The sequence below is a fragment of the Notamacropus eugenii genome, chromosome 7 (assembly GCF_028372415.1).
Source record: "Notamacropus eugenii isolate mMacEug1 chromosome 7, mMacEug1.pri_v2, whole genome shotgun sequence".
In the NCBI taxonomy this organism is placed as follows: domain Eukaryota; kingdom Metazoa; phylum Chordata; class Mammalia; order Diprotodontia; family Macropodidae; genus Notamacropus; species Notamacropus eugenii.
Genome location: NC_092878.1, coordinates 13,918,385 through 13,944,094, shown reverse-complemented (window position 1 = coordinate 13,944,094; position 25,710 = coordinate 13,918,385). Strand labels below are relative to the sequence as shown.

Below are 25,710 nucleotides of genomic sequence, written 5' to 3'. Positions count from 1 at the left end.
GAAAAGAAACTTTCTCTCCACTCACCTCAATACACTAAGAATGGGTAGAATAAATTCCAAGACCCTGACAATTATATCCCCTGCAAATTCATGCTATTAAAGCTCCCAAAGCCCTCAGTGTTGCTCCGTAATCCATCGTAGTATTATAATAGCTAGAATATAGACAGTGTAGAGAAATCTTGTATTATATATTTTCCAGACAAACTTATTTCTCGCCCAGTCTTGGGGTGCACCCAGTGCTTGCTTTAGGGATCTTCAAATTTGAATGTTTATCCTTACAACTCAAGCAATGGCTGTATGCAGTCTGGGTGCATGTACTCTTCTCTGAAACTATATAATAGAAACCTCAAAGAGACTGAGGAAGGAGTTCTGGCTTTCTTCATCTACCAAATGATCTAATTTCTTTCTAAAACTATTTCAGATTTTAGGATTTGTTCTCATGATTAACATTATTAGTATTTATAGAGCCCTTTAAGGTGTGTCATGCACTTTACAAATGCTATCTCACAACACTGTTTGGTGGGTGTTATTATTATCCTTTTACAGATGAGGAAACTAAAACAAGATGGCTTGCCTGGCTAAAAGTGTCTGAGGTAGGATTTGAACTCAAGTTTTCTGACTCCAGGGCCAGTGCTCTATCCACTCCGCACAATGGCATTTTCAAACTTTTTCTACTTTCCTTCAGACCACCCACCCCTATACCCCACCCTTTTCACTCTTGGCATAAGCCCTTGGTTTCTCATGTGCTGATGTCAAAGCTATCTGATATCAGCGTTCTCAGCTTTCCTCTCTTACTCCTCAGAAGTCTAATTTCAGCCATCCTTTCTTCTTTCTTGTCTCAGAGAAAAGCTGTCACAACTCCTTTCTAAGGCCTTGTTCTCATTCCTGTCTCCTTGGGAACCTCACTCCACTCACACTTTTAACCTCCCCCTCCCTCTTCTTTTAAGGTTCCCCTTGCCTCCCTGGATCCTTCCTTTTGCCCATCATTCCACTCTATCCCATTGTCAGTACTCTCTCCATTATCCCGCAGCCTCTCCATCTTTTCTCAACCTTAAGAGCTTCTGTTCTCTCCTCAGGTATTCCCAAAATATTGTCTGATATCACCTTTGCCATCAGATAATTGCCATCTATGTACAAGTTATGCTCATCTCCAAGTACCTACCCTCACTTACATAGAAATTCCTTGAGATTAGAAACTGTTTTGTTGGGTTTTTTTTTTTATTTCTATCTCCAAAGCCTAGGATCTTTAGTAGACACTTAGTGTGATTATTGAATGGATCAACTCAGTTAATCTTGTGAGCTACAATCCCAACTCTCTCTTATTCCAGAAAAAAAAAATCAAGGAAAACTATACAGACAGTTCTTGCTTTATACAAGTCGACCATTACATAGACCTCTACCTAAAGCATTTTCACATAATGAAAATGAGGCAAATTCAGAATTAGAGTCAGAGGCAGAGCTGGAATCCGAGTTGAGCCATCTGATTCAGATTTAGGGTTTAGTTTGCCCCTGCCTACCCACTCCACTTAGCCTATAGAGCAAAGGCATACACCAAAAAATACATTTATCCAAGTCATAAAATGGACTAAAATGCAGACATATTTAATACTCTACAATGGTAATAAGCAGAATTATGCGATGAATGGTAAAGTATGCACAGTACTATACAGCAAAGCTAACATTAGTATGCAGTACATTATCCCCTCCTCACCTGCACTTACCCTTTATCGGTAGTTGGCTGAAATTTCTTTCAGAATTCTTTAAGTAAAATGGAATTTGCATAATGCCAATTTCTGTAAAGCAAGAACTGCCTGTAGTTACTTCCTTAGCACCATTTAGCTTTTAACCATCCCACCTCAAATTGAAATTGTTTTCCAAAGTCACCAAAGATCTTCCTCATCTCTCTCCAGTTAGCTCCCAAATTTCATTGATTCTACTTCCAAAGTATTTCTGTTGCAGTATCTTCCATACTTGTTGCCCTCTATACGGATATACTCACAAAGTCTCCTATATCTTAACTGCCTATATCTTTGCTCTATTTCTGGGGCTCCTTTCTTTTTTTAAACTAAATTTTTCTTCCATTTTATTCCTATTCAGCTGTGTTACTGACTGGTACATGTTCTCACTGTATCATTTTCTTTAACATCAGGGTATAACTAGGTAATTCCTTTGTGAGTGTAAGAGACAAGCTGAGCAAACACATCAGATAGAGAAAATCCATGATATGTTAAGGAACCTGGTTTAGTTAAAACTATAGGACGAAAAAAGGGGAACATTGAGATGAAGCTTGTAAAAATAGGGGTTTTAAATGCTAGATAAAGAAATTCAGTCTGCATTTTACAGGCAGTAGTCACTGAATTTTCTCCCTCTTCCATACAATCCTATATCCCCCTATCAAATATATCTTCCTAAAGCACAGCTGATCACCTCCCTTCCCACACAAAAACATTCAACACAGCTGTACTCACAAAGGAATTACCTGGTTGAATGCTGATGTTAAAAAAAATGATACAGTGAGAACATGTATCAGTCAGTAATATAGCTACCCAGGAACCCTTTGTCCCAGTCTGGGATATGTATGGCATTCCATTCCAGGGCTGGTCAGCACTGCCACATTTGCAGCCTGACTGAGCAGCATTTCAGACTTTAAACTGTCTTGTCGAGGCTGCTAAGGGGTACAATGGATAATGTGCTAGGCCTGAAATTAGGAAACCTGAGTTCAGAGTTGATCACAGATATTTATTAGCTGTGTGACCCTGAACAAGTCACTTAGACTCAATTTCCTCATCTGTAAAATGAGATTAATAATAGCACCTACTTAAGGTTGTTGTGAGTATATAATAAGATAATATCTGTAAAAGTGTTTCCCAAACCCCAAAGGGCTACGCAAATGCTATTACTGTCAAAATTTTATATTTAGGGCAGAGGGAGCCCTTTACAAATGTAGTAGACTGAAGCACACTGAATCTACCTGTCCTGAGTAAGCTACATAAGGATAAGGTCTAGCTCTTGATAATGGCTTGGTAAGCCTTATTTGGGGCCACTAGGAGGCATAGTGGATGGAGTTCATGGCCTGAAATCAGAAAGACTCCCCTTCCTGAATTCAAATCTGGTCTCAGGCACTTTCTGCTGGGGGACCTAGGCAAATCATTTAACCCTGTTTGCCCTGGTTTCCTTATCTGTAAAATGAGCTGGAGAAGGAAATGGCAAACCATTCCAGTATCTTTACCAAGAAAACCCCAAAAGCGGGGTCACAAAGACTGGGACGCAACTGAACAATAATAAAATCCCTTTTTGAGGGGGCAGCGAGGTGGTTCAGTGGATAGTGCTGAGTCAGAAAGGGGATAGTGCTGAGTTCAAATATGGCCTTAGGCACTTAATAGCTGTGTGACCCAAGTGAATCAGTAATCTATTTGCCTTAATTCACTGGAGAAAGAAATGACAAACCATACTGGAGTATCTTTGCCAAGAAAACTGAACGGACAGTGTTGGCATGCTGTAGTTGGGCATGACTAATTGACTGAACAACAAAAATTCCTTTAGTACTTAGTGATTACATTTATCATTGATTCATCAACCACTGTGGCTGTTTTCTGTATCTTTTCCTCGTTCTGGGTGAAGTGTCCTCATCTGACCAGACTGCTTCAGCTTGACCCACCTAAGTACTGTTGAAGTCTTACACATTGTTCGGTGCTCCCATCACTTCACTTCCCCCATGAAGCCTTCCCTGATTCCCAGTTACCTCATAGTACACCCTCCCTCCAAATAGAAAATGATCCTCTTCCTTCTTTCACCTCCTAAGCCACTCTATCTATACAACTCTTGTTGCTAACCAAGATCTGATTGGGTTGCCCTAGAATTGAGCACTTCCACAAAGATGACAGGAGTAGCTAAGGTCACTGTGGCCAGAGACCTGCATGACAGAGGTGATCTTGCTCCATTCCAAGTTCCTGATTTAGGAACTACTGTGACTCACCTAGGGCAGTGAGCTTCGGGGGAAGAATGTTTTCCTTACTTCCCTTCCTGTGATTTCCCCTGGTTTTATCCATGATCCCCTGGATACAAATAGGAACATCACTTGAAAACTCTCCATTTCATCTGAAAAACTGGAAAAGCAAACAGAAAGGTCATGACTAGGACCACATGGTTTAGAAAATAATAATAGTAGTAGTAGTAATTATAATAATAGCTATTATTATTAGTTAATATTTATATAGCAGGCACTTACTAGCTAGTAACCCAGGCAAGTCACTGAACTGGTTGGCCTTAATGCACTGGAGAAGGAAATGGCGAACCACTCCAGTATCTTTGCCAAGAAAACCACATGGACATTATTGTCGTGCTAATAGGCGGGCTATTTTTATAGCATGTATTATGTGCCAGTCACTGTGCTAAACGCTTTACTGTTATTATCTCATTTGGTCCTCGTAACAGCCCTGGGAAGTAGGGCTATTATTATCCCCATTTTATCCCCAGTTGAAAAAACTGAGGCAAACAGAGCTTGTGTGTGATAACCTGTGTGATCCTTGCCCAGGATCTAGTAAGGGTCTGAGGACAGATTTGAACTCACCTTCAGGACTCCAGATCTAGCACTCTATTTACTGTACCACCTAACTGCCTAGGGATTTAGAGCTAGAAAACATCTTAGAGAGCATCTAGTCATCCTGTGCTTAAACAAGATTGATTACCTATCCAACAAATAGTCATCTAGACTTTGCTTGAAGGTCTCTAGTGAATAGCCCATCCCACTGTGGAAGAACTCTAAGAAGTATATTTAACTTGGGAATATGTTTTGCTTTATGGTGTTCATGTAATATAGGGGTTCTTTCTTTTCATTGGGTGAGGGGAGGTGGGAGGGGTGGGAAATCAAGGTATGTTGTCCTTAAGTTGTTTTCAGTTGTGTCCAACTCTTTGACCCCATTTGGGGTTTTCTTGAGTGGTTGGCCATTTCCTTCTCTGGCTCATGTTATAGTTGAAGAAACTGAAGCAAACAGGGTGAAGTGATTTGTCCAGGGTCGCACAGCTAATTAGCACCTGTGACTGGATTTAAAGTCAAGTCTTGTCTCTAGCACTGGTACTCTACCCGCTGTGCCACCTGGTCCTACATCATCTGTCCTCCTCATCCTAGTCATCGCTTCAGACCCCAGCACAATCCTTAGCCATAACCAGCTCTTAGCTGAACATTTCCTCATTATTGAATTGATCAACTCAGCTTCGCCCTTGAGCAACAATCCCATCTTTCTCTTTCCTCTCCCAGAAAAAAGATTAAGGAAGACTATATAGTCAGTTCTGGCTTTATGCAAGTGAGTCAGGTTCATATGGCAATCCCATCCTGTACATCAAACATTCTGACATTATTGCCATACCTGTCCCAACCGAACACCAAATTTCAAGGCCTTTACAAAATTGCCTGATGCATCTGCTGGACCCCAGCCAGATCATCAGAATTTTCAAATGGCAGGCAGTTGTGATGGTGGAGGATGACCTGAAAGTGGCTCCAAACTTTTTTTTAATACTGTCAAGGATAACAACCTTTTCATGGATAACATCCACTCCTGAGAGCTAACCCATCACTCTGGTGACTCTCAGCCTGTATTGACAACGGAAAAGAGCACAGGGGTAGAAGCTACTTGACCTGATTGCCTTTATCCAAAATTCAATTTTCTTTATATCTGGAGCTAGCTGAACTATGGGATGAACTGGAAAGCAAATATCCCAAGGCCTTTAGGGATGACTGGATCTGGTGGCTATGGGAGCAAGCTTGATGAATTGAGGATCATGGTAGAATGGATAGGATCTTGGATTGGAGTCAAAAAGACCACTACTTACATCCACTTAAACACTTACTAGTTGTATAACTGTGGGCAAATCACTTAACTTTCTCTCTGTTTTCCTCATCTGCAAAATAAGGGGGTTGGACTTAATGGCCTCTAAATTTTCTTCCAGCTCTAACTTTGACAATCAATCAATCAATCAATCACCTTTGGTCACAAGGGGGTAAATAAGGCAGTTCTTTGACCAACAAGCTGAACCAGGGCTTTACACCTTTACACAGTTAAGCCTGTCCTACCGGAAACAGGAGAGTTATGATTGAGAAGTCTCCTTGAGTATATATTGTTCTCCAAAGTAAAGTTAGAAAAGAAAAAAGGCAACCAGGAGCAGGTATTAGGGAAGTGCAGGCATAATACTGGAGACAGGATAGTTTCAGAGCCTTTGCTGTAGATGTTATGGATAACACCAAGTTAGGTCTTCCCTAAAGTGAATTGTCAGTTTTCTGTTCCAAGTCGTATAGGTGTACTTGACACCTCCATGGGCAACGACTCAAGAGAGAGTTAGCAGTGAAGCTCATCCTGGGGAGAGATGGAATCTTGTCCATAGGTTATATTGTCCTTTTTATATGTTTCCTTATCAGTTTCATTTTTTTCCTTTCTTCATGTAGCATTCCCTTATGTTTTGTAGACCTGGTAAGGGAAGTTGAGACATCTTTCCCTTCAATGATGGAAAAATTTTCTTGGAGAAATGCTTGGGCACTGGGTAAAAAGTTTGGCATGACAGAGAAGGGAAATCCAGTTTGGTTTTCTCGATGAAAATCTTCAGAAAATTACAGTCTTCTGAGAGCTCTCTCTTACTGGGGATTTCTTCTCCTTATGGGTTTTTCCTCTCTAGTTTTGTTTTTTCTAGTCAATTTATTTCCCATCCTTGGTGCTTAGCTTCTTTACCTCTAAAATGAGAACATTGGATTAGATGGTATTTAAGGTCCTATTTGGCTCTGAATTCATGATACTGCTGTAAGGATGGAGTCAAAACCACCCCATCCCATTTTTACTCTTTATGCTTTAATAAGATAAGATAAGACATGTATTTTAATCATTCATAGATCTTAGACCAGGGATATGGATAGATTTCATAGGATTCATGAACTTGGGAAAAAAATTATACTAACCTTTAACTGAATATAGCATTTTCTTTAATTAACATTTTAAGAAGGGGTTCATAGGCATCATCTCTGTCAAAGTGGGGCAGCTAGGTGGTGCAGTGGATAGAGCACCCATGCAGGAGTCAGGAGGACCTGAGTTCAAATCTTACCTCAGACACTTGACACTCACTAGCTGTGTAACCTTGGGCAAGTCACTTAACCCCAGTTGCCTCATCCTGGGTCCTCTCCAGTCATCCTGATGAATATCTGGTCACTGGATTCACATGTCTCTGGAGGAGAAGTGAGGCTGGTGACTTACACAGCTTCCCTCACTCAAAACAAAGTCAAGTGCAAGTCATGTCATCATTTCTCTGATGGAATGGCCTTCTTTGGCAACAAAGGATGAACACGTACACTGTCGAAGGAGTTCTTGATGCTAAAAAGGTTATGAAATCCTGTCTTAGATTAAACTTTTGAACTAATTCATATCAATGACCAAAAACTGTGTTTGGATGGGTAAAAGAAAACAACTTGGCATCATTCCAAGGATTGTGAAGAAATGATCAGTTTAGGAAGAATTTGGGTGTGAGATGTGATGGGAGTGAAAGGGATGAAAGTCCTTAGCTTCTGACTGGAGAAGGACCTCATGAGCTTTGAAAGGTCCAGAGAATATTGAATCTCCCATATTCCCACTGGTGTTCCAGCATCATCCCTTCTTCTCTTCCCCCAGTGCAGAGGTGGCTCCCATTTTCCATTTGGTGCCCTATTCACATTCCTAGATCAGCTGGTAGCATTGTCTGCATCAGGTATCAAGGACAGGCTGGATTCATGTTTCTGTGGAAACCCAGCAAAGAGACTCAGACCACACCTAAAAGGAACTTCTTGAGTATTCCCCAAATGGGGCATACAAGAGCTGTGAATCATCCCTTTGACACATGTTCCCCTGGACTATACATAATTGTGGGTGAGAGTGCCACAGACACTGGGGTATATTTTGCACCAGCTGCTCGTAGTTATATCTTCTTAGTAAATACTCATTTTTAAAAGCTACTCAAGGCTGGCTGAATAAACTTGATTCTCCACTGATAATCTGAGGGGTAGTGGTAGAACTTTAACCTTTTTGTGTCTTTTTTTTGGACTCTTTCGGAAATAAAGTTTTAAATGAATACAATAAAATGTTTTTCAGAATAATGTTTTTAAATGAATACAATAAAATGCAAAGAAAACCAATTGTATTGAAATACGATTATCAAATACAAAAATGTACAATTTCACAGACTCCATATTAAGAACCACTTACTGCTTTAGGGAAAGCTACCTTAATACTAATTAAAATTTGAGGCAACGAGATGGCTCAGTGGATAGAATGCTGGGCTTAGAATCTGGAAGACGTGGCCTTAGGCACTTACTAGCTGTGTGACCCTGGGCAGGTCATTTAACATCTGTTTACCTTGTGGTTCTTGCGTTTGTTCTCTTAGAGGACCAGGACCTCAAGAGGATGACTTAATTCACTGGAGAAGGAAATGGCAAAGCATTCCAGTATCTTTGCCAAGAAAATTCCATAGACAGTATTGGTGTGCTGTGGTCCACGGTATCGCTAAGGGTCAGGTATGACTGAACGACAAATTAAATCTTGCTTCAGATACTTACTAGGTGTGACCCTAAACAAGTCACTTAACTTCCATCTACTTCAGTTTCTTCAGCTATAAAATAGGGATAATATTAGCACCTACCTCCCAGGGTTGTGAGGATCAAATGAGATATTTGTGAAGCATTTATCACAATACCTGGCACATAGTAGGCATTTAATAAATGCTTCTTTCCCTTCCCCATCCCCTTCTGGCACCTGGATGGGGGGGATACAGCTAGCTAAGCTCTGGGGACCTAACTCATCAGTGAGAGCGGTAGGGTGGTTGGGATATACAGTGTTTGCTTACACGGGCTATGCTATGATGCTTACTAGCTGTGTGACTCTGGGTAAATAATTTAACCTCTCTGTTTTACTAGTCTCATTTATAAAATGGGGATACAACTTGCACAACCTTCCTGTTGTAAGGAAAGTGCTTGAAAAACCTTAAAGCCCTTCAGAAATATGAGTCGTTATTGTTTATATGATTACTGCTGATAATGTTTAATATAAAATTTTGGAATAATCTCTTTGTTCTCTCTAAAGCAAACTCAGAGAGTGCCTCTTCCTATGTCAGCAAAAGCCAGCCAAAGCTGACTCTGCACTCCTTGGGAGACCTTTAACCTATGACATATCTTGAATAATGGGACTTTCCTTTGTATCTTATTATCTATAGACACATACTATGTTATGACATATCTTGAATAATGGACACATACTATGTTATGGGATATTAATGGTAAAGAAAAAATAGGCATCCTGGGTTTCTATTGAACATTGTTTGCCCTTTCCTGCATCAGTTATCTGTTTGGGGCAGGAAGCCTGCCACTTACTAGTGGTGGGATTTCCTTACCACCTGGGACATATGTTTACCCAGCTTGGAATCTCAAGACCTGACTGACATTGCTTTGTTAATTGTCCTGTCTTACTGAATTTATGATTTGCTTAATTAGGAGAGTTTCTTTCTCATGCCAAAATGTACTTAAGACAGATAATTTCTGTACTAGGTAGTCAGAGTCATCTCTGACTCCATAGCGCTATGTAACTGTTTTCTTTATGGGGAATTGATCAATTAATTAATTAAATCATAAAATGTATGCATTTAGCCATGTTGCCTTTTCTTAACAAAGTTTTCAGGTCAACACTGCTAACCAATTCAATCCAATAAACATTTATTAAGCAGATACTGTGTGTCAGGCCAGGCAAGTAGGTGGGGCAGTAGATAGAGCTCTGGGCCTGGAGCCAGAAAGACACACCTTCCTGAGTTCAGATCTTGCCTCTGACACTTACTGGCTGGGTGACTCTGGGCAAGTCACTTAACCGTTTGCCTCAGTTTCCTCATCTGTAAAATGAGCTGGAGAAGGAAGTGGCAAACCCCTCCAGTATCTCTGCCAAGAAAATCCCAAATGGGGCCATGAAGAGTCAGAAAGGACTGAAAAGAGTGAACAGCTGTGGCGGGTACCCGGTGCTGCGCTAATCCCTGGGGAGACAAAAAGAGGCAGAAGATGGTCCTGCCTTCCAGGAGCTTACGACCAGAAGGGGAAGATGGCAAGCAAATATAGGGCGGATAAACAGGAAATAATTATAAGAGGGAGAGCACTCCAGCCGGCAACTTGAGGGGAGCTGGCCCTTTAAAGGCTGCACAAACTTTCAGGTTGGGCTTTGGTTCCCCAAGAGTCACAAAGGCTTGGAGGCTGGAGTCATACTTGCCATTGCTGGGGAGGAGAGATACGGGAACCCTAGGCAGCAGCCCCCTCCCCGTCCCTTCCGGGCCTGAATCTCAGGAAATCCTTCTGTCTTCTCCCCCAGGCTCACCCCAAGCCTCCTCCAGCCCCATTTCTCCTGGTTTTCTGCAGTCTCTGCCCCGCTCCGTGCCCTTAGCCATCTGATCTCCCTTCCCGGTTGCCAGGTTCTAGCTTTCCACCCTGGGCTGGGCAAGGAGAGCTGGGCTTCTTCCGGGTTCAGCCAACGCCCTCCCCTCTTCCAAGCCAGGATTCTTTCCTGCTGGGCTGTGTCTGCCGCAGTCTTCCCGAGGAGGGCCTGAGCACAGGTAACGAGCCCCCCTCCTTCCTGCACCTGCTTTGGATCCCCAGCCCTTCCCCACCGTGGTCTGCACTGGGAGGGAGCCAGCCTGCACTGATTGATGGGAAGGTGGAACAGGACCCAGGAGCCAAGAAGCTGCTGCTGGGAGAATGGGGTGTCCTTAGATCCCCAAGAGAGGGGACCGCCTGTCGCCTCTGCCCTTTATGCCCAGGAACAGGAGGGACTGACCGGACATCCTCCCTGCTGTCCTTGGCAAAGTTTGTATTTTGATACCCTCTCACCCCCATTCAGGAAAATTCCCTTACCTTCATAACTTAGCCCTCCAGGCTCTCGGTGTGCCCTGCAAAACCTGTTTGTGGCAAAGTACCCAATATACTCACTCTCATAAAAGTTTCAGAGTAATTTAAGAAGTCTAAGTAGTTTAATGTGTGATCCACTTGGCGGTGTTAGCATTTGAATGAGTGCTAATTTCTAAGGAAAGGAATGTTTAATGGAGGAACTTCAGGCAGAAGAAATGACTGGGTGGGAAGGGAGGAAAGTGGACACGCATTTAAGCACTTATGTGCCAGGCACTTTACAAGTATTATAACAACCCTGGGATGTGGGTGCTGTTTTTATCCCCATTTTACAGTTGAGGAAACTGAGGAAGATAGAAGTTAAGTGACTTGCCCAAGGTTACAGCTAGCAAATGTCTAGGGCAGGTTTTGAACTGGGGTCTTCCTGACTTCAGGTCTAGAGCTCTATCCACTGTCACTTAACCTGTCCCTTTAATAACACTGTATGCATCCCCTGGGCCACCTTTGCTGCAGGCCATTGTATATCTGGAGGATTTAACTTCTGCTTCTCCAAGCTCGGGAAAACTGGGAGTGGCCTGAAGGATCTGATTATTACAGAATTATTTCAAGATCTGAGGAAACAGCTGGCCTTAGTAGGGTAGGGTGGTAAAAGGGAATGTGCCTGGAGCCCTGAGCAGCAATAATCCTTGTCCCCTGGGACTACAGGCCTGGAATGCAAATTTTGTTCTTTGCTAAGCCTGGTATCCAAGCTAACAGAGTGGTACTGTGCATAAAGATTTTCTGTTCCAAATAATATATTAATTGAGGTGCCACCTCCTCCTTGAAGCCTTCCCTGAATGAAAATGATTTCTCTCATCAGAAAATGTTAGAGCACTTATTAGAGAAGTTTAATGGCTTGCCTGTTATCACAGACACTAATCAGTGTCGGTGCTAAGATTTGAACACAGACCTTTCTGACTACAAGTCAGCATAATACCCACCATGCCTCAGTGGCTGGCTCTCATTTTTAAACCATTAATACCATTTTAAATGTATAGATTGGGGAGGGGAACCTGCAGCCTCGAGGCCACGCGTGGCCCTCTAGGTCCTCAAGAGCGACTCTTGGACTAAACCCCAGCTTCACAGAGCAAATTCCCTTTGTAAAAGAATTTGTTCTGTAAAACTTGGATTCAGTCAAAAAGTGGCACCCAAGGACCTAGAAGGCCTTATGTACCTCCAGGTCAAAGGTTCCCCACTCCTGGATAGGTAAGGGATCCGGGTCAGGTAAATGCATTTCTTTTGTCCCCTGTTAGATGATAAAATCCTTCTGGGCAGGAGCTCAGTTGTATGTTTATTTGTCTTTATATCCCCAGAATGAACATGGGATCACATTGTAGGGATTTAAGAAAAACTTTCTGAATTTCATTAGAACATTAACACACAAACCAGCCTTTGGCACATGTCCCTTTATCTTATAGATCTTGTTTCTGTCTTTCTCTTTAGTACCCCTAGGCTCTTTCTACCTGGACCCTTTTCATTCCAGCCTTGCTTTCCCTTTCCATACTGTCCCCCTCTTCCTCCTAGTAGTAACTTGGATCGTCCATCTTTGAGTTGTACTTCTTTGTGCCTCAAAAGACAGCACAGCTAGGGTGAGAAGTGGAATGGTTCACCCATACCCATCCATTGGGGAGTTCTATACACTGGGATTTTCTGTCTACTCAGGCACCTACCTGCCAGACCAAAACCATGAAGAATAAAGGTTTGGAACCGTTTGGCCAGCCAGCCATTCTCTCTCTGGAGAACCGTATCCTGACCCGGCCATCCAGCCTGCAGAGCACTGCTAGCCACATGCTCCAGCCCCTCCAGCCCTTGAAAGGCATGGATACCAGAAACTACCTCCTCTCAGAGCCTGCAGCCAGGAAGCCCCAGAACTTCACTCTGGACCACTTCACCAAATGGCCTAAGAGGACTCTGGAAGCAACTCAGTCTCTGGTAACAAGCCCCGGGCACTAGTCTTGACCCTACTAGACATTCCTTAGCTCCATATTCTATGTCTCAGTGTCCCCTGTGTGTGCTGTAGTGATACCTGAGGCTGTGTATGTGTGTGTGTGTCTGTCTGTCTGTCTGTCTGTGTATCCTGTACTCATCTTTACCTCAGAGCCTCAGTGCTTCTCCCATTTCAAAAAGGTCTTTTACCCCTTTGTAATATCTCCCTTCTCATCCATACTCTGACTGGACCTGTGTTGTTGTCGCAGGGGACTACTGAGTAGGCCAGCCCCTGTCTTAAGAGCTTATTATCAAAGAGAGATAGGGTGGTATATCATATTAGAAATCCTCAACATCTGTTTAGCAGGGGCATGCCTGATGGTAGGAATACACTTTCCATGAAGCTCTTACTTCTAAGGGTAAGCCTGATGGAAGTTCTCAGGGTATCTATTCCTGTGCCTGGAGCACGTGGGTGACAAATTTGAGTGGCGGTGTCCAGGAGCCCCGGAGTTCAGTCTTATTCCTGAATCCCTATAGATCAAGGAAAGATGACTTTCTCGATCAGGGCCTCTTAAACTTTTTCCACTTTAAATTCGTTTAGCACTTCTTAAAGCACAGAGCTGAGGTGGAATAGTAGGATGCTGTTCTGTTAGCAGAGGATAGGGAAATCACTTGGATCAAGCCCTCTCCAGGGATTGGCTGTCATCTCCAAGGTACACTGTGGGAAGCGCCATGCTTTAAGATTGACATTCCCCAAATGGGCCACATACAGCCCTTCTTTTTTTGTGAGAAACCAGAATGAATTGAATGTACTACAACGCAAGAAACATCCTTGTTTAAAGACTGTGGGTATCAGGCTATTTTAACTCGACTCTCTGTAGAACATTACTCTTTGCCCCATGTCTTAAAAGATGTGATGAAGGTAGATGGAGATTCACACTCCAAGCAGAATCAGTGACAGATACAACTTTTAAGAAAGGTCAGATTTGGCAACCTGAGTAAATCCAGTAACCCTGGTAAGGAGAGAACCCTTTTTATTGATACACAACGAGGAAAGGGTCTTGGAAAGGCTTGGAATATTGTGATTGACTTCACTAAGAAAAGAGGGCTGGCATTCAGGTGAGTCTTCTCTCTGACAACTGAAGAATGTTAATTATTTTTGTGGGATCCATCTGCAGCTTGTAATCTTTGCTAGGGGATCAAAACTACCATTCTTTTCTCCTTGGAAGAGATTTTAAAACTCCCCTAATTGCACAAGAATAGGAAAAATCAGATGACATATCTTTTGAGGATGGTACCAAGTGAACTTGTGGGGCTTAAAAATAGCAAACAGATGTCTTGGAAGTATCCCAGAGGCTACCAGTATGAGAGAGAACAATTTTTCTTTTAATTCTAACTTTAAACTAACTCTCAATTCCTGAGAGCTCAGCTCAAAGACACAGAAAGGTAACTTTAGGTAGATGCAGACTTAGTTATAAAAATCAATACAGCATAAAATCAGTTACATTATTGAATCAATACAATAGACATCAATACAGTAGAAATTTGAGTTAATATTAATTGGGGTCTTAGAAACATCCTCAGATCAAGTATTAAAAATTACTGTAAAATAGGACTGCTATTTAAATCCCTCTTTTCTCTGTTGCCCTCCTGAGGCAATAACCCCATGCTATAGGCACTCACATGAATGGAAGTTCTCCAGACTTCAATCAGACTTCCCCTTGAGACCCAGAGACTACTGATAAATGTAATCCTTCCTTTAGATGTAATTAATACTATTAATAACTAGCATTTATGTTATGTTCACTCTGTGCCAGGCAGTGTGCTAAGTGCTTTACCGTTATCTCATTTGATCCTCACAACAACCCTGGGAGCTCAGTGCTGTTATGATGCCCATTTTACAAATGAGGAAACTGAGGCAAACAGAGTAATGCCTTGCCCAGGGTCACACAGCTAATAAATGTCTGAAGCCAAGTTTTAATTCAGGTCTCCATGACTGTAGGCTAAGGATTCTATCTACTCACCACCTAGCCACCCTGTTACTTAAACATGTTCCTACATGGATATACTCCTACGTATAGTACATATACAAGAGACTAGGCATATACAGATATGTATATCCTTATGACTGTGTAGCTTAATGGGCATCCCACAGCTTAAATTTGGACCTGACATCCCAATCTGCTCCTCAAGCTTGCCTTAACTAGCCATTAGAATGGAGCTAAGAGGCTATGGGCCTGAGTTGCAAGCTTGACTCTTTATCAAGGTTGGGTTCCAAGCTAACAAGATTGTAATGTTCATGTGGTTTTCCTATATGGATTGATGTAGTAGCTAAGGTACTACGTTCTCCTTGAAGCTTTCCTATCTGAGAGAGAGTTCCTTGTGAAATTTCTTTTTCTAAAAAATTTAACTAAAATTAATTAATTTTTAGTTTTCAATATTCACTTTTATAAGATTTTGAGTTTTAACACTCCAAGATGGCATGTAATCTGATATAGGCTTTACATGTACATATTAAACATATTTCCCCATTAGTCATGTCATGAAAGAAGAATCAGAACAAAAGAGAAAAACCATGAGAAAGGAAAAAAAAGAGAGAAAATAGTGTGTTTCGATCTGCCTTCAGACTTCATAGTTGGCCTTCTGGAAGTGGAGAGCATTTTACTTCATGAATCTTTAGGAGTTGTCTTAGGTCGTTGCATTGCTTGGAAGAGCCTTCTGAAATTTCTGGAGCACTAACTTAAGATACACTGTCGTGATCGAAATGAAGGCAAACTGAGGCACAGAGTTCCGAGCATGTTCATTTTATGGGTGAGTCTAGCAATCACCAATAAAAGAATTCTTCTAGCTCTTCAGGAGGCCAAAAGACCAGAAGGTGAGGCAAGCAGCCTCTTTGTAGTTTGGGGAGCTGCACTGCAGATAATAGAATGTATCACAGATGGAAAAGCATTATGATGGGTTGCAAAGTCTGAAGAGTCTTAGATGATGGAAAACAGTATAATTGTCTGGAAGTTTGGAATGCAGGTCTAGCCACAGCCCTTTCCCTCTCATTTTGTTGCTCTGGAAAGCTCATTGGTGCTGTCTGCCTTTATGGCTAGTTAGTGTCGCAGCAATAACACACCAGACTTTCTTGAAGGACAGTCAGTGTTGCAGAGATAATAGACTGGACTCCCTGGCATCCACCTGCATCCTTCAGGGATAACAGATTTCTTCTAATTGTACAAGGTCAACTAGTGGCACAGAGATACGTTTCCAATTAAAGTGATTTATAGGTAAACTTAACCTTTTAAACTTAACTCACAGAGGAAAACTTAACTTCTGAACTCATGAAGTTCTGAACTTAGAGACAAAGAAACATGGCTTAGGCAGTCAGAGAATTGTGTGTTTGTCCTTTGTTGCCGAAGAAGACCGTGCCATCAGAGAATGATGATGTGACTTGCACTTGACTTTGCTTTGAGTGAGGGAGGGCTGTGCAAGATCTTAGACAAATAATTTTAACCTTTCTGAACCTCAATTTCCTCATGAGGGGCTAGGACTCCATGATCACTCATGTTTCTTCCAGATCAAAATAGAATCAATTTCAGAATGTAATGAAATGGAAAATTAGCATTTGACTTTCTTATCCCACAGAACTGTTTGAAAAGAGATTTGAACTCAGATCTTTCTGATTGTAGGTCCAGAATGCTGACCATGCCTTAGTGCCTTTCATTTAACCCATTGTGATACTATTTTTAATGTAGAGATAAAAGGAAAAAGGGACTTGGGTAAATGTTTGTATCCCATCCCCTCTCTTAAATTAACTCCTTATGAGAGAAACCATTGGTTTTTCATATTTCTAGAGTTTACGTTGTGCCTTGTGCATAATATGGATTTAATGTTGTCTTTTTATTTTCAGTTCCAAATTCTCTCCCTCTCTCCTCCCCATCCCTTATCCATTAAGAAGGCAAGAAATATGATGCCATATATAGATATACATATACATGAACAGATATACGTAGGTATATATACAAAGTTATGCCAAATATATTTCCAAATTAGCCATGTTGTAGGAGGGAAAACCAAGAAAAATAAAATGGAAAAAACCTGCTACAGTCTGCACTCAGAGTCTCTCTGAAGGTGGATGGCATTTTTCATCATGAGTCCTTTGGGATTGTTATGGATCGTTGTATTGATCAAGTTTTTCACAGTTGGTTATTGTTGTGACGTTACCATTACTGTATAGGATGTCCTACTCACCTCATTTTGCACCAGTTCATGTAAGTCCTTCTAGGTTTTTTCTGAAATCATCGTACTCATCATTTCTTACAGCACAATAGCATTCCCCAACCGATGAGCATCCCCTCACTTTCCAATTCTTTGCCACCACAAAAGGGGCATATATTGTACATATGAGAACTTTTCCTTTTTCTTTGATCTCTTTGGGAAACAGACCTAGTCATGATATCTCTGGGTCAAAGGGTAGGCAAGTTTTATGGCCCTTTGGACCTGGTTCTAAATTGTTCTCCAAAGAGTTTGGACCAACATACAACTCCACCAACAGTGCGTTAGTATCCCTATTTTTCCACATCCCTTCCAGCATTTGTCATTTTCCTTTTCTGCCATGTTAACCAATCTGATGGGTGTGATGTGGTACTTTAGAGTTGTTTTAATTTGCATTTCTCTAATTATTAACGATTTTAGTATTTTTCATATGATTATTGATAGCTTTGATTTCTTCTTCTGAAAACTGTCTATTCCTTTCCTTTGACCATTTATCAATTGGGAAATAGCTCTTATTTTTATAAATTTGGCTTATTTCCTATGTATTTGAGAAATGAGACTTTTATTAGAGAAACTTACTATAAATTTTCCCCAAGTTTCCTACTTTCCTTCTAATTTTGACTACGTTGATTTTTTTTGTATGTGTGCAAACCTTTTGATTTCATGTAATCAAAATCATCATTTTTATCTCTGTGATCCTCTCTATCTCATTGGGTCATAAACTCTTCCTTCACCCATAGATCTGACAGGTCATTTTTCTAACTTGCTTATGATATCACCCTGTATGTCTAAATCACAAACCCATTTTGATATACAGTGTGAGGTCCATGCTTAGTTTCAGCCAGAGTGCTTTCTAGTTTTCTCACCACTTTTTATCAGATAACGAATTATTGCCCTGATAATTGGATCTTTGGGTTTATCATGCACTAGATCACTGTGATCTTTTACCTTTGCATTATTATATATATCGAATCGGTTCCATTGAGCTCACTCTGTTCCTTACCTAGTACCAAATATGTTTTGTTACTTGACACTTGGTAGTATAGTTTGAGATCCTAGTGGGCCACCTGTCATCATTTTTTTTAATTGATTCCCTTAATATTCTTTTTTTTATTATACACAGTTTTTATATAAGATAGATGGGATAGGGGAGGTGGAATGTGGTCAATATTCAGTACAAACTAGTAGTTATTTGTGTATCTGTTTTATCTTGTTTTTGATTGGCAAACTCCGTGACAAAGGTGTCTATCTTTTTTTAAATTTTATTTATTTTCAGTGTCCTACAATCGCTACCATATGACTTCCCTTAATATTCTTGACCGTCTGTTCCTCCAGATGTATTTTGTTATTTTTCTAGCTCTATGAAGTAATTCTTTTGTAGTCCGATTAGTATGGCCCTGAATAAATACATCGATTTAGATAGCATTATTTTTATTCTGTTGGCTCAGCTTACCTACAAGAAATTCATGCTTATCTAGTTGTTAGATCTGTAATTTCATGAAAAATGTTTTATACTTATATTCGTCTAGTTCCTGTGTGTTTTGTCAGGTAGACGCCCAAGTATTTTATACTCTCTGTAGTCGTTTCAGATACAGTTTCTCTATCTATTCTTGCTAGCGTTTGTTGGTAGATTTAATGTTTTCTTAATTTAAATCAGAGTGTTACCATGAAAACTGCCCCTTGGTGCACATCCCTTTCTCTTCCAGCTCCATCTTTCTTCTCCTTAATGCCCCCAGAGCCCTTTCATTCCTGTTTACTGTCCCTCCCAACTAGTAGTATCTCGGGAAGGTTGACCCCAGTCAAGAAAAGTATCTTGATTTGGTTCTGCCTGCTTGTGTCCTGAATTGACAGGACAGGTGGGGTGAAAAATTGAATGGTTCTCCCCTGCCCATGCCATTCAGAAGAATCTGTTCACTGAAGCCTTCACTTCTTTCAGGGATCTACATGCCAATCCCAGTCCATGAAGAGGCAAGTTTTGGAACTGTTTGGACAGCCAACTGTTCTCTCTCTGGAGAATCGCATCCTGGCCCAGCCACCCAGACACCTACTGCAGCACCTCCAACCATCCCACCTAACCAAGGCTTCTCTGAAGTGCATGGATACCACTAACCACCTCCTCTCAGAGCCTGCAGCTTGTAGGACCCAACACTTCCTTGGAGAGACCCTGAATTACTGTGCCACACACCCCAAGGGCACTCTGGAAGCAACTAAGTCTCTGGTAACAGCCCCAGACACTAGTCTTGACCCTAAGGATCCTTATTAGACATCCCTTTCCCTCATATTTCTGTGCCTCAGCATGCCATAACTGAGGCTTTGTGTACATGTGGGTGTGTGTATGCACGTGCACATGTGCATGTCTGTTGAGTCCCTTAAGTAAAGCAAAGGAAAGCCATGTGGAAATTTTGCGGTGATAATCCCCAGAGCTCTAAAGACCTGAAGTCTTCCTGAGACCCTACAGAACAGGAGAGACAGATGCCACGAGCAGAGATCTGAGGCTGGAAGCTGGAAGATTCAGTCTTCAGGAGACTCTTCCTGAACTGAAAGTCTCTTTGGTCTGATTCCTGAGAGACACAGAGATAGTGTAGAGTAGTGGATAGGGCATTGGACTTGGAGTTAGGAAGACCTGGGTTTAACTCCTCCCTCACAAATGTATTAGCTGTATCACCTAGCACCATGCCTGGCACATGATAAGCATTTAACAAATGTTTTTTGGTTGGTTAATTGATGTATAACTAAGTCTCTCATGCTCTATGCATCAGTTTTCCCATCTATAAAAATAAGCTGGACACAATGGCTTCTAAATGTCTCCTCTTTTCTCTAAATGTATCATTCTCTGAACCTTTATGGTCTGCAGCAGCTACTATGATGTCATGACGTTAAAGCATAAAATTAGTTAGCAAAGGAATAGGGAAAGCTCTGTACTCTGTATATACGCACATACACTGTAAGAATTAGATCTTTTATCCTCAAGTACTGTGGGAAAACAAACTGCTCTGAGATGCACAGCCCCAAAATAAGGATGTTCCATGTAACCAGAGAGTTTCTTTTAAATAGGAATTATTTTCTATGAATTAAAATGTCCCTCCCTATGAATACTTTCCCATATTGATTATATTAGGAAAGTTTCTCTTTAGTCTAAGTTCCAGTTACATGTCATTGCTTCAGGACTATATAGGTCAGTGGTTGGGGAGAGGCAGCAAGGAGGGAGACAGTTTGGAACTCAATTAAAAAAAATGTTTAAAGTAAATATTTTTTTTTAAGAAAAAAGATTGCATTGGAATCAGGCTCCTCTGGCTACGCTCTTTTCAGTCATATCTCACTGTTACATGGAATCTTAGGAACATGCCTATGTTTAAACTCCCAGCATTACAAATAACAGGACGGCAGTGGTCCCTCCACATGGCATTTCTTTTTTTTCTTTGTTGCCTTCCTGATATGTCATCCCATTCCACTTTCACATTGTTTCAAAAAAAAAAATGGAATTTGTTAAGACTTTACCCAAGCCTGTCCTTGAAGCCCAGAGACTCCTGGAGAATGTAGTTCTTCAAGTGTGCCCTGTTAAACATACTAGCCCTTAAGTATGCGTGGTATGTAGACAGGAGTGTGGGTAGTGTTACATATTCCTATCATTTTTATGGACTTGGCACAACTAAAGTCTGAACTTGACATCTCAATCAGTACACCCAGGCTGTTATCATGGTGTTTGCCAGACAGCATCAAGGGGAACTTCCAGAAGCAGTGGGTGAGCTCCCATGCTGTGCCCTCAGCTCTGGATAAAGTGCTAGTATTGGAAGGGACACACAAGTGAGACATTAAGAGGATTCTAAAAATCAGGGTGATTGATATGTAGAGTCATATCCTACTTCTGAAGGATGAAAGTTTGTTTACTGGAAGGTGGTTCTGAAGTCTCCCCATGCCTCCTTTTTCCCTGTCCTATCTGCATGAGTCAGTTCAAGGATCTGTCTGTGAATGAAACTTATGCCTCTTCCATCCCCCAGGATACCTGGCCCCTCTCCAGACAAGAAGAGGGACAGCAGCCGGAGGAAGAGGAGGAGGAGGAGGAGGGAAAACAAATGGAGGAAGCAATACCTCTTTATAGTCTAATCTTAGAGGAAGAAAGGGAGTCAGAAGAGCTGACTCAGCAGCTCGCTCCCAGGGACTCTGATGGCCAGCACGAGAACATGGACCAGGCTGTGCAGAACAAGAAGGTAAAGGGCTTCAGGGTTAGGGAAAGTGGGGAGGCTGGGGCTGGAGCTAGAGCTAAGGTCCATGGATGCTCCCTGGGCTGGGTTGGAGGAGCAGTATGGGCTGGTAAGGAACACAAGTAGGTTTTTGCAGACTTGATTGGGTTGGAGTGTCACTAAATCTGAGCATAGTGGTCTTTGTTTTTTCAAGCTCCTTGCCCAGCTCTACCTATGCTTATCTCTGTCGTCTCTTCCTTCTTCCCCCAAGATGCTGCTAATCACCAAACTGTGCTGTGCCCTGTCCTCCAAGGCAAATTTGCTGGAGGCTGAAGATCCCACCAGGAAGTTCCTGCTTCAGCTCTGCACAGACCTTTCCCTTTTAGAGCCTGAGTTTGTTCTAAAGGTATTTGGTGGGAGGGTAACTTGGAGTTTGCTAGGCTTATGATGAGTTTTACCTTGAGGAACCTGTATGGATGCGGAGAACTATCTGTAGGGAGTAGATGAAATTTGGATGAAGCTAGGAGTCTAAGATACAGGAGTGTATTCATTCATTCAACAAGTGTGGAGGGCCTATATTTAAGGAACTGTCGTAGGTGCTAAAGTGATAAGAAGAGGACCTCCCAGTTCCGACTTCACAGGGTTTACAGTCTAGTTAGGAAGATAAGACACATTTACAAATAACTACAAACCAGAAGAGTTTTTGTTGGTTAAGTGTCATGTGGGTGGTATAGACAGTGAATGCTATGGCAGTTTGGCAATAAGAGAGAATACTTCTGGGGTGATCAGGAACAGCTTCTTGAAGGAGATGGGACTCTGGCTGAGCCTTGAAGGATGATTTGATCCTGATTAGAGGAGATGGAGAGGGTGGAGCACCAGTAGAGGCAGAAAAGGACAACCTGGATCTGGGAGACTAGTAAGATGAATGATGGTTACAGCCAGAGATATAACTGGGGATTTTGATGTCTTGGGCAAGGAACATACAAAGGAACCTCAAATCACCTGTTTAAAGTAAACCAGTTGCAGAGACTGACCACAGGGATAGACCTGAGACCTCAGGACACAAGGTCCTATGGGAAAAGAGGTCCTGGGACAGTGCTCCATGAAGAGGTGATAGATGCCCTGGGACTCTGGTCCATGTCCCCAAGACACTGGAGAGATGCTGTTAGGTGACATGCTGCCAGAAGAGGGAACATGAGGAGGCTGAGATGGAGGAGAGACCACCAAGGGTTCATACCATTTAGTGGCTTCCTAATTTAACTATTCATGCTAACTAGGTACTAAACTCAATTTTTAATACATTTTTATTATATTTTGGAATTTTTTTCATCACCATAACCTTTCCCTATATTCTCCCTCCCAGAAAGCCATCCTATATAACAAAGAACATTTTAAGAGAAAAAAAAGAAAAATAATTGTAACTATACTGTGTCCTAGGCATCCCTGTATGCACGACAGCAGCTCAACATTCGAGATGTAGCCATCATGGTCCTGGCCATGGCTGCCTACCTACCTCCTTGTCGTCCCTATGTGCGCAGATATTTTTGTGCCATCGTCCAGCTCCCCTCTGACTGGATGCAGGTGGCCCGGTTTTTCCAGGTATGTCCAGGAGGGATCTTTCCTTTTTCCTCACTCTCATCTTTTGTCCTCCCTTTCATTGAGCTCTGCATTTTGTCTTAACTATTATCTATATCCAGAGAGAATCTTTTTGCCCTTGGTCTCTACTGTTCTCCCTTCTTTAGGCAAGATAGCCCCTCTTCGGCACGGATTGGGAGGTAGGAAGGGAATAATCAATAAACACTTATTAAGCAATTACTGTTTGTCAGGTGGCACTGGGCTGAGCTCTTTACAAATATTATCTCATCTGATCCTTGCAGCTATCCCTGAGGTGAGGCTATTACTAGCTGCATTTTACAGTTGAGAAAACTGAGGCAGAGAGAGGTTAAGTGATTCGACCAGGGTCACACAGGTATTAAAATATCTGACGCCAGATTTGAATTTAGTTCTTCCTGATGGCAGGCCTGGGGCTCTGCTCCCTGTGCCACCTGGATGTGTCAATGTAAAACTTCCTTGGACAGAATTGCTCCGACTTCCTTCTGTCACCCCTTCTAGTGTCTCTCATTATTTCTCTTCTGTTGGAAAGCCCTTGTATTTCCCTAAGATTGTAGCATTTCAGAACTTGAAGAGACAGTCTCACGGATGAAGACCCTGTGGCCCAGAGAGGTAGAACCATTTCCCCAAGGTCACCTTTGTGTGAAAGCTGGATCGAAGGCCTTCTGACTTTTTGGCCAGGGTTCTTTGGCTCAAAATAAAAGAAAATAAATTCACCAGCAATCATATTTTAATTTCTTCTAAATATAAGCTCAACTTTTACTTCTTTTCCCCTCTATTTCTCCAATCTCTTCCTTCAGAGTCCCATAGACTTTTTCTCTGGCCTGCTGTATTTTTATGTGTTTTGCATTCTATTTTCCTCTGATAAATTATCCTGGGTGACTGACACATATAACCTGCCCAAGGTCACAAGGAAGAAGTGGCACAGCTAGTACTAGAACCCAGATCTCCTTGCGTCTTAGCTGGTGCTCTTTCCAATGTATAGTACCGATTTCTCTAAAAAACAAATTCTGTCCTACCTTCATTGAAGCTACAACATAGAGGAAGTCCATAGATTTACCTAAAGCCTGTCTCCTTTACATCTCAGTGGACCCTTGCCCTCCTCCTTCCTTTTTTCCTGCTCTGCTTGGTGTCCTCTCTGACTTCTAAAATTCATTGTCCCTTCAATGCTCTAACTCCATATTGTGACCCACTCTTCCTGTTCTCAATCTGTGTGATGGAATTTGAGACCAATCTCACTCTTCTCTTACTAACAGAACCTGGCTGGAGAGCCCAATAAAAAGCTGGTACCTATGCCTGCCTGTCTCCGTGCTGCCATGACTGACAAATTTGCCCAGTTTGATGAGTACCAGTTGGCAAAATACAACCTTCGGGAACACCGGGCTAAGAAAAGACAACGGCGCCCCCGACGTCCAGTCAGTGACTTTTCCTGCCCCTAATCATAGATGTAATCTGTGCGCCCCACCCCCCTCCCCTTTGTGGTCTCCTAGGAAGAATGAATCAGGAACCATCCTACCTCTGGAAAGATATAGATGAACAATTTCTTCCTTAAGAGCTGCTAATCACCCTGGGAACTAAAAGGGCCAAACAAGTCAGAGGGGACTGGGGTGATGGGAGAAGATAGCACCCTCTTCCTAAAACTGAGGAACTAGGTCAGTTAGTCAGTAAACATTTATTGAACGCCTACTACATACCAGACACTGTGTTAAGTGCTGGGGATAAAAACATGAAAAAGAAAGACAGTCCCTGCTCTCAGAGTGCTTACAATCTAATGGGGAAAGATAACACACAGAAGGAATCTGGAAAGTGAGTTGGGTGGGAAGGGAAGGCACCCTAAGTGGGCATGATAGAAAAATCCAAAAGAGTACAGCACCAGTGGGAGTTGAAGAGACAACTGGCCTGGGCTGGAAGTTTGGGAAGGAGCTCTCCATTTTACCCTCTGGTGACCCAAGCATAGAACTGAGACTTCACTGCCAGAGAAGGGCCCCAGGAATGATGAGCAGTACCCTAATTACTGCTTTCTTGACCACAGAAGTCTGAGAAGGTGTGCCGAAGAAAGTGGTACAACTCGACTATAATATACAAGACCTTTTACCGTCATCAAAAAGCGGTGAGTTCCTGTTCACAGGAGACTCTCTGGGGGTTGGGGGAGGATGGATGAAACCCATCCAGAACGGCTTATTGTAGAGTAGAGGAGACAGGTTACAGTATCTTGACTCATGGCAGTCAGCTGGATTGAGCTTCTAAGTGAATCAAGAAGCGTCCATTCTTTTTCCTTCCTTTCACTCTCTCTTGTCATATATTCTGTTGCCGCCAGATGTCAGTAGGTAAACATGTCTCACCAGACTCTTGCTCTCAAGGTGGGATGCCATTCCACAAGAAAATTAAGGTAGCCATCCGTGCCGGTAGTGTCAGTGGGCTCTGCAGTAGCACACCTCGCATTGGAGATGTCTTAGTAGAGAAACACCGTGGAGTTGCTTGAAGCATTTGGAGATTGAGTGACCTTGCCTGTTGTCACACAGTCATTAAGGATTTGTATTGGAACCCAGGTTTTTCTCTCTAAGCTGATACGCTATATACATGAACCTTGCCATATCGCCTCTACTGAAAATTTAAATAAGTAGAGCAACCAGTGAATGACTGCCGAATGTTTGCATATAATAATGTTCTATACAGCTTGATCATTAGACCAAGCATATCAACATCACAGGAAATGCTGGCAGAACTTAAGTTTAAAAAAAAATCCAATAATACTGCTAAACTTTCAGGGTGACTCTCCATGACGTCTTTGGACTTGTGTTCTATAATCTG

General features: G+C 42.0%; 2 protein-coding genes across 11 annotated transcripts in view; one reads left to right on the top strand and one right to left on the bottom strand.

Annotated features, from left to right (window-relative positions):
- LOC140513377 (uncharacterized) overlaps positions 1-10,936 on the bottom strand; it is a 38,589-nt gene extending 27,653 nt beyond the window's left edge. The window contains exons 1-2 of one of the 2 annotated variants that reach the window (XM_072623024.1): positions 10,892-10,936; positions 3,977-4,106 (exon numbers count right to left, since the gene is read on the bottom strand). The gene's annotated coding sequence lies outside the window, so the exon portion shown is untranslated. Of the gene's footprint in view, positions 1-3,976; positions 4,145-10,891 lie in introns of those variants that run through there. The other variant, XM_072623025.1, reaches the window with a different exon arrangement.
- Positions 1-25,710, top strand: part of TEP1 (telomerase associated protein 1) — a 63,371-nt gene that overhangs the window by 3,041 nt on the left and 34,620 nt on the right. For 3 of the 9 annotated variants that reach the window (XM_072623014.1, XM_072623020.1, XM_072623021.1), the window contains 8 exons: positions 8,395-8,524; positions 12,584-12,853; positions 19,044-19,325; positions 21,106-21,315; positions 21,560-21,694; positions 22,726-22,887; positions 24,156-24,314; positions 24,932-25,009. In XM_072623014.1, coding sequence (XP_072479115.1) covers positions 12,608-12,853; positions 19,044-19,325; positions 21,106-21,315; positions 21,560-21,694; positions 22,726-22,887; positions 24,156-24,314; positions 24,932-25,009 — 1,272 coding nt within the window. In that variant the 5' untranslated portion in view covers positions 8,395-8,524; positions 12,584-12,607. Of the gene's footprint in view, positions 1-8,394; positions 10,594-12,583; positions 12,854-19,043; positions 19,326-21,105; positions 21,316-21,559; positions 21,695-22,725; positions 22,888-24,155; positions 24,315-24,931; positions 25,010-25,710 lie in introns of those variants that run through there. The other 6 variants (XM_072623016.1, XM_072623015.1, XM_072623013.1 and 3 more) reach the window with 5 other exon arrangements.